The sequence below is a fragment of the Onychostruthus taczanowskii genome, unplaced genomic scaffold (genome assembly GCF_017590055.1).
Source record: "Onychostruthus taczanowskii isolate IOZ18803 unplaced genomic scaffold, ASM1759005v1 scaffold65, whole genome shotgun sequence".
NCBI classification, from domain to species: domain Eukaryota; kingdom Metazoa; phylum Chordata; class Aves; order Passeriformes; family Passeridae; genus Onychostruthus; species Onychostruthus taczanowskii.
This window is the reverse complement of record NW_024504233.1, coordinates 4,934,766-4,943,324: the sequence shown is the minus strand read 5'-3', so window position 1 is coordinate 4,943,324 and position 8,559 is coordinate 4,934,766. Positions and strand designations below refer to the sequence as shown.

The 8,559-nt window shown below is 46.7% G+C and overlaps 1 protein-coding gene across 1 annotated transcript; it reads left to right on the top strand.

Annotated features, from left to right (window-relative positions):
• The first annotated feature begins 415 nt into the window (after positions 1–415).
• On the top strand, positions 416–8,007 carry PTGS2 (prostaglandin-endoperoxide synthase 2). Its single transcript, XM_041420781.1, has 10 exons — positions 416–544; positions 880–996; positions 1,108–1,251; positions 1,678–1,821; positions 2,197–2,378; positions 3,186–3,269; positions 3,440–3,686; positions 4,593–4,879; positions 5,042–5,189; positions 5,333–8,007. Exons 1-10 carry the CDS (start codon positions 490–492, stop codon positions 5,737–5,739), a joined length of 1,815 nt encoding a protein of 604 aa, XP_041276715.1. The 5' UTR covers positions 416–489; the 3' UTR covers positions 5,740–8,007.
• The last annotated feature ends 552 nt before the right edge of the window (positions 8,008–8,559 follow it).

The window sequence follows — 8,559 nt, the reverse complement described above, 5'->3', positions numbered from 1 at the left end:
TTTCAAAAATGCCAAATAACATGATTTGGTCTTGTCAGACACACTAAATTACGTAAGACTAAACTAAAACCAAACTCCCTCCAGCCTTCCTTCCTTCCCTCCCGCAGTGCGGGGCGCTCCGCAGCGCGGCTGCCCTGCAGCCGGTGTGCGCCGCAGCCCTCGGAGCGCTGCCGAACGAATCGAATCGATGGCAAGCCGTCAGTCAGCGGAACGCGGCTGCCAGCAGCGCGGCGTGGCGCCGGGCCAGCCCCGTGCCGTCCCCTCAGCCGGTGACAGGCCGTGCCTCACACCTGCCTCCAGCGGGGCCAGGCGGGGCGGGCCGGGCCGGGGCGGGCCGGGGCGGGCAGTGAAATTCCCCCATGCTTCCGGCTAGTGACTCAGCCCGGCTCCGCTCGGCGCTGCCATAAATACGGGATGTGCGGCAGGGGCCGGCACTTCGAGCTGCCGAGCCAGCACCGCCAGCCCAGCCCAGCCCAGCCCAGCCCAGCCATGCCGCTGCTGCCCCTGGCCCTGCTGGCCGCGCTCCTGGCCGCCGGCCGCGCCGGTGAGTCCGCGCCGCGCTCCGGATTAACGCACGCTTTGCCTTTCTGCTTCTCCTGCTCCTCACTCTCTTGCCACTTCTCTGCTGTGTATGGGTGCCAGGTCCCCGCTGGCCTGTGAGGGATGATCTCCCCTTCTGGGAGGTTCGCAGACAAGAGGCGAATTCCGGCGCTTTTAAAGCTGCTCCCTGGTAACCCAGAGGTTACCGTGGATGGATGGTCGCTGTGATGCCTTCGCGATCAGCGTTAAGCTCCACGGCGTTCTCCTTCGTTGTCTGAAGTCCTGGGAAGGTGGGAGTGTATTGCAGAGATGCTAACCGGAGCTCTGGTTCTCCCACAGCCAACCCCTGCTGCTCGAACCCCTGCCAGAACAGAGGCGTCTGCATGACCACTGGGCCGGATCGCTACGAGTGCGACTGCACCAGGACAGGCTTCTACGGGCAGAACTGCAGCACACGTGAGTATCCCCCACCTCTCTCCTTGGAAATGAAACGCATGGCCCAATTCCAGCTTTGAAGGTTATCTTCCATAAGCTAATTAATAATAACCTTCCTATTGTCTTTTGCAGCGGAATTCTTCACGTGGCTGAAGCTAGCACTGAAACCATCACCAAACACTGTCCACTACATCCTCACCCACTTCCAAGGAGTCTGGAATATCATCAACAACATTCCCTTCCTAAGGGACACTATTATGAGATATGTACTAACATGTAAGTGTGAATTGTCTCTTCCAGTCCTCTTAAAGCTTACTCCAGAATATTGCACTGAATTATCTGTTTACAAACCAGGCAGCCTAAATTGCACTGAAGTTAAAACACCAAAATTTAAGACTTCTGCATGATGCAGACTTGTATGAAACATGCTGAAGTGCAGCTTGATTCTGCTTTCTGCAAGAGTCCAGGATTTTGCTGACATGAACTTGGCACCCTATTGCTTTTGTTAATAGTGAGATCCAGCTGATCAGCCAGGATCTCTAGTCCTGTTATTCAGTAACTGTAATCATACTTAACATCAGTAACTGATATGTGTGGAATTTACAACTGCTGCCAAATATATGCAAAAGATCTGGCCCGTGATTTACTTTTTGAGACTAAAATGTACAGTTAAAAATAACCAAATATTTATTTGCCTTTCAGCAAGGTCACACTTGATTGACAGCCCACCAACTTACAATAGTGACTACAATTACAAAAGCTGGGAAGCTTATTCCAATCTTTCCTACTACACAAGAAGCCTTCCACCAGTAGGACTTGACTGCCCAACACCAATGGGTGTTAAAGGTGAGGAGTAAACCAGACACGTAATGATTGCTTGGTCCTTTCTAAGAGGAAAAAATAAGTAGTAGTTCCTATGAGACCTGCTTGTCTGTAGCCATTTTTCAGTGTAGTTGACTTTAGAAATAACCATGTTTTCAACATATTGTTTAAAGATCTAAAAGATATTATTCTGGTTCTTGCTATTGAGTTATATGGTAAAAACAGGGAATTTAGAAATTTCTAATAGAAGCAAGAAAGTGAGCATAGAGGAGTAGGTAATTCTCCTTGTTTGTATGCTGCTGTCATTGTATTCCACTGAAAGTCTTAAGCCTTTTTGTTAGGAATAAACCTCAGTATGGCATAAAGTGTTGAGTATCTTACTGTCTGTTTCTCCCATAGGAAAAAAAGAGCTCCCAGACTCGAAGCTGATCGTGGAGAAGTTTTTGCTGAGGAGAAAGTTTATTCCCGACCCGCAAGGCACCAACGTGATGTTCACCTTCTTTGCCCAGCACTTCACCCACCAGTTCTTCAAGACGGACCAGAAGCGGGGCCCTGCCTTCACCAGAGCTCTCGGCCACGGGGTACGGTCACAGCTGGGGACACGGCTCGTGCTCTTCGGGAGCTGCTGAGTGCCTGGAATGGCCGGAATGGCGTCCTGCGGGTTGCCAGGGAACACAAACACCTGTGCACACACTGTGCCACAATCCCATGGGATTACCCCTTCTGTAACTGCTCCTCAGGCCAAATGCCAGTGTTCGGCAGCATCTCTTCCCGGGTCGGAACCGCGTGCTCTGCACAAGTGGTTCTGTTTAAAATACCTGCCCGGTGATCTCTTATTGTTCCCAAAAATCTGCTTTCACCTAAAGCATGTTAGATGTAGTGAGTATCCAAAATTTCTCTGGACTCTGTCAGTTCCAAAGTGCTGTACCCAGCACTTAAGTATTGCTTATGTACTGCCAATAGCCTCAGTTTAAAAACTACTTCAAAAGCAGACTTGGATTTAAGATCTTTACCTATAAGATAGGCATCCTTTGGACAAAGAGTTCTTCACTATAAGTGTCACTCTTATGTCCAAACCAAAACTATAAATTGTGTGTGTATATATAGAAAGCTGTCTGCATAATAAAAAATTGCTGACACTTTAAACAGAGTCCTTTTATATTGCTGACGTAACAACCTCCTCTTATGCAGAGATGGCTCCAGTTGCCAGGAAATAATTTGGCTTCATCTTAAATATCGGTGCATGATACTTATAAGGTAGCGGTAATATAATTGAAAGGTAAACATCTAGGGGGTGAACTCCTATTGGTATCCATAGAAGAGGGACTTAACCTAAAATAGCAAAAAATGCAGGTTGGCTTCATGTCCCAAATGCTTTTATTTTATAGGTTGACTTGAACCACATTTATGGAGAGACTCTGGAGAGACAGCTTAAACTGAGGCTTCGAAAGGATGGAAAGCTCAAATACCAGGTATGTCTTAGCTCAGAATTCCTCCCTTCTTACTGGATGGCACAGATTTCCTAAATTAGCGCTGTGTGAATGGTGTAGGTGATCTAAAGCGTGAGTCAGAGCTGAGAGAGGGGACAGAACTTAACCCAAGTATCGTAGCTCACAGCTCCTGTTGTTTCCGCCTTGCACAGATGATCAACGGAGAAATGTACCCGCCGACGGTGCGGGACACGCAGGCGGAGATGCTGTACCCGCCGCACGTGCCCGAGCACCTGCGGTTCTCCGTGGGGCAGGAGGTGTTCGGGCTGGTGCCGGGGCTGATGATGTATGCCACCATCTGGCTGCGCGAGCACAACCGCGTCTGCGACGTGCTCAAGCACCAGCACCCCGAGTGGGACGACGAGCAGCTCTTCCAGACCGCCCGGCTCGTTCTGATCGGTGAGAGCCCCGCTGCTGTGTGCAGCTCCAGCTCGAGCCTGCGTGGCTGGAGTGAGGGGGAAGCTATCCTGTAAATCGGGGTGTGAGTGGCTCCTTCGTGGCCTGTCGCTGGGGTTGTGTTGAGGTGCGGCTTCCTCCCAGCTCTGCTAAAGATGGAACTGAAGAAAACTCAGGGACAGTCAATTCCTTCATCTGAGGGAAGCAGAACTGAAAGCAGTGAAAAGACAGGAAGCTCAGGTTCCTTTCTCAGAGAAAGCCTTTGAGGGTGGATGACCTCAGGCTCCCTGATCTGGGGTTTTGTTTTGGTTTTTTCCCCTAGGGTTGGGTCAGCTCAGGTATGCTTTAAAAGAAAGGCTGTGATTAAGTCTAAAAGTTCAGAAGGTTATGTAAAATGTAACTCTGCATAGTTCTCCTGTCTAATTGTGTGCCCAGTGGTATTTCATCTTATGTAAATGGTGATGTGCTCTAAGCTGGAAAAAGCCTTGCCCCAACTGAAACCAGAAACTAAGACAATTTTATTACATAGTTCAGAGGCTGAGATTTGCTTTCAGACATCAACTTTCTTTATTATCCTCTCCCTCTGTCCTAGAGATACTGTATAACTGAACATAGTGTAAATACTGGTGTGTGCTGTTCTGTGGAGGGTGCAAGGAATTGTGTTTTGGGAGGGGGAAAACAGGCTGTAGAAAATACCTCACTACCCACAGCCAAGAACTCTTGGGATCTGAAGTATTATTCCACCCCTTAGTCACATAAAATACATTAATTGCTTTCTAGGAGAGATTACAGAAAAGTGTTTGTTGTCCTGATCACTGTAGTATATTTTAGAACAGTTCAGAAATGGTGTTTTCCCTGCCACTGAGGAGAAGCAGTGCCAACATTCTCTCCTGTTCCTTTGTCCAACAGGAGAGACAATCAAGATCGTTATCGAGGACTATGTGCAGCACCTGAGTGGGTACCACTTCAAGCTGAAGTTTGACCCTGAGCTGCTGTTCAACCAGAGGTTCCAGTACCAGAACCGCATCGCAGCCGAGTTCAACACCCTGTACCACTGGCACCCGCTGCTGCCTGATACCTTCCAGATCCACGACCAGGAGTACACCTTCCAGCAATTCCTCTACAACAACTCCATCATGCTGGAGCATGGACTATCCCATATGGTCAAATCTTTCTCCAAGCAAAGTGCTGGCAGGGTAGGTCCTTCCTCAAGTTGATGGTGAACCGACAGAAGCATGAGCCTCTGGCGGGGGGACAAGGGAATGGGATAAAGCTATTTAAAACTAATCACTGGAAAGGCACAACTTCCTCATTACTCATATCAGGAGATCTTACAGCTTTTCCTCTTTCATGTACAGGTTGCTGGTGGGAAGAATGTTCCTGCTGCAGTACAGAAAGTGGCAAAGGCCTCCATTGACCAAAGCAGGCAGATGAGGTACCAGTCCTTGAACGAGTACAGGAAACGCTTCATGCTGAAACCATTCCGATCCTTCGAAGAGCTTACAGGTAACAGTCCTCATCCTTCCCAGCAAATGAGAGACATTGCCTTAAAATGCCCACAGAGTCCTGCAGTGTCATTACTGGGCTTGAGCAGGACAGTCTTGCACAGAAAATTGGGTTTTTCCACTTACAGTTTTTACTCGTTGCAGGAGAAAAAGAGATGGCAGCGGAGCTGGAGGAGCTGTACGGGGACATCGATGCCATGGAGCTGTACCCAGGCCTGCTGGTGGAGAAGCCCCGGCCCGGGGCCATCTTTGGCGAGACCATGGTGGAGATGGGGGCTCCGTTCTCCCTGAAGGGGCTGATGGGCAACGCCATCTGCTCCCCCGAGTACTGGAAGCCCAGCACCTTCGGGGGCAAGGTGGGCTTCGACATCGTCAACACGGCCTCCCTGCAGAAGCTCATCTGCAACAACGTCAAGGGCTGTCCCTTCACTGCCTTCCACATCCTGCCTCCCGAGCCCACCGAGGCCACGATTAACGTTAGTACCTCAAAAACTGCCATGGAAGATATCAACCCCACGCTCCTGCTGAAAGAGCGCTCTGCCGAGCTGTAGAAACCCAGCTATCCCTCTATTTATTTATTTAACTGTGTTATTTATTCTATTTATGGCTTAGTATTTAAAAAACAACTTGAGCATCTTCATTGTGGGGGTTGCCTTAAATTCCTTACTGAGGTAAGGCTTCCATTTACAAAAGGGATTTTCTGTGTTTCAGCTTGACAGTGGTGAATCCCTTGTTTAAAATCTTCTGTAACAGAATGATGTATTCCAAAGTGGATAATGGTTCCAACTTCTTTTTACTATTGTTTTAATACTTGATGAAGGGGGATGGTGGTGATTGTGTCTGGCAGTTTTCATAGGTCACGTAACACTGCAAAAGCAACCTTTTTTCTCAGCAAGTTGAAAGCAGCTATTGACCTAAAAGTACAAGAAAAAATATGACTTAATGAAAACTGCCAGAAGAGATTATGTATTTCATATGAGCACTCAAAAATTAACAGAGAAAAATACTTGAGACTTAACTTCTTTATGTAAGGTCAGAAAATGCATTGCATTTGTTGTTGATACTACCTCTCCCTCACTGCAGAGAGGGCACTTTGTATCATAACTTAATGTCTCTTATGTACAAATCCACTTCTGGATTTAGATGAAAGTAAATTTTTTACAGCTTTTTAAAAATATGTTTTTAATATTTTAAATATTTAAAGTAAAATTTTTTACAAGTTTTAAAAAAATATTGCTAATGTTTTAAATATTTAAGAAAATCGTACTTTTCCTGGATTCTACTTCTTTTTGAAGGAAGTGTGACAGATGTATTTGTTGTGTAAGGGGGTGAGAATGAGATACTGAGCTTAGCAGTAACCGACTCTCAGGCTGCAATACCAGGCTGCTTGCATTTGGATAGGGATGTTTTTATTATGTAACTCTGGAGAGGTCTTGAACTTGGCCCAAGGCACTGGGATTCATTTCATAGCTGTAGTTCTCTGGTCTACTTGATAATGTAATTTTAATGTCTGTTACTCTAAGGACAGAAGGGCAGTATAGCTGGAGTTAGGGTATGCTGTGGCTTTGTGCTCCCAAAAACAGGGGGGCTGTAAACTGAGCAGCTCTAGAAATACACAGAGAACTGAACACAAGAGATTCAGCAGCACTTCCAGGCACAGGAGGTAGCTCTGCCTGTGTGCACAAGCTGTACATACAATTTGTACTTCTATTTATTGGGGGGGGGAGGAGGGATAATGTTTTATTTATAATTTATAATTCATAATTTATAATTTATAATTTATAAATGGAGTTATTTTAAGTAAGTGGCTTAAGCTTCTTTAAAACTGGCCAGCACAAAATCTCCTAGACATATTTGTCCTAATCCAGCAGTAAAATATCTAGTCTCATCTGGGCACATAGGTTGCACAGGATCTTGTGTAGGACTTCAGACTTTGCATGTAAGGGTATCTTTTTTTAATTTCTAGAGAGGAAATATAGAAGATGATCTTCCCATAAAAGCAGCTGGGGAACTATAGGGAAAAAGAAAATGTCACTTCAGACTGGAATAGAGCAGCAACCGGGTATTCTGTGCCCCTGCCCAAAATTACTTGACTACTTGTGGAAAAGGACTTGAGTTTTCTATTTCATCTGAACTCTGAAGCACTTGTAGAGGCTTGTGCATTGTACCAGCTCTGGCAGCAGTGTAGTTTGTCTGTGGCTTCTGTTTCCATGGATTTGTGTAGAGCCAGCCATGCCTCGTGCTGGGCAGGGCTGTAGCTGTGGCCGTGAACAGCAGAACCAAGCTCTCCTGCAGCCATCGATACCAGTGACTCATCTGGAGTGGTCCTTGGTATGGATGCTGTGGGAGCAAGAAGGGCATTTGTTTTCCTTTCTCTGTTGGAAGCACGACGAAGGGAAAACCTTCTCTCCCCTTGTATCCAAAGGTGGTCAGTACTGTGCTAATGAGTGAACACTGCTCGGACACTTGTTGCTCATGCAATTTGTCCATCAGGTCCAGCTCTGGGCACCCTTAGAGCACCCTTCTGTCAGTGACCCAAGAGCAGGTTTTGGCAGAGACTCTAAGGGAGGCAAGTCTGGACAGATCGAGTTATTTTGGGGTAGGCACAGAGGAATTCCTCAGACCATCTCACTTGAGTTAAGTTACAGGCTGCTTCAGCAAGGATTCCTGTGCACTCTGCGTTCTGTACTCTGCAGCCGCTAAATGTGGATGTTTGAGATTATTTATTTAAAATTCTGTGAATTGTTTTTCACTTTATTTTTGTAGGACAACAATGTTGTTAAAATGCAATTGTTTATATAAATAAATTGAAAACAGTACCTTTATGTGTCCTTTGTTTGTGTTTTCCTTCAGCAGTATTTAGGGTGGAACAGTTCTTTAATTGATTACGTGGAGAATTACAGGTCATTACCAGCAGCACTAAATTCTCTGATGTGTCAAACCCAAGATGCCTGTAGCTTAAATTGCCCAGATGGAGTAATTTTTTTCTCTTTGGCCTCAAGTGAAAAGGGATTTCACTGTTCCATCCCTGGAGGAGCCAGCTCCTTTTATCTGCATTAGAGATGCCAGCACAGCCCTTGGCAGCTTCAAAGGGAAAGTACAATACTGGAGTTGCACAACACCACCTTGGTGTAACTGACTTCCCTTCCTCTCTTCCCTTTTCCCAGGCTAGAACAGCCTAGAGCTGTTTGCTTTCATGCTTGGCATTCTCCAGAGGGGGAAACTGCTTTGGGATGCAAGTGACCACTAGGCCAGAGCAGGGCTGTGCTTCCTGAAAGCTGGAGCAGGAGCTTGGACAATGTGTCCCTCTCTTGCAGTGAGCACCTTTGAGGCCACCCAGCCTCTTCACTACATTTTCACCTCTGGTGAGA

What these genes read in the sequence shown, in the direction of transcription:
- PTGS2 (XM_041420781.1), top strand. Translation starts at nt 490, where the DNA reads ATGCCGCTGCTGCCCCTGGCCCTGCTGGCCGCGCTCCTGGCCGCCGGC. An exon ending in CCTGGCCGCCGGCCGCGCCG is followed by an intron (nt 545 to 879) that starts GTGAGTCCGCGC and finishes GTTCTCCCACAG; the next exon opens with CCAACCCCTGCTGCTCGAAC. An exon ending in CGCCCGGCTCGTTCTGATCG is followed by an intron (nt 3,687 to 4,592) that starts GTGAGAGCCCCG and finishes TTTGTCCAACAG; the next exon opens with GAGAGACAATCAAGATCGTT.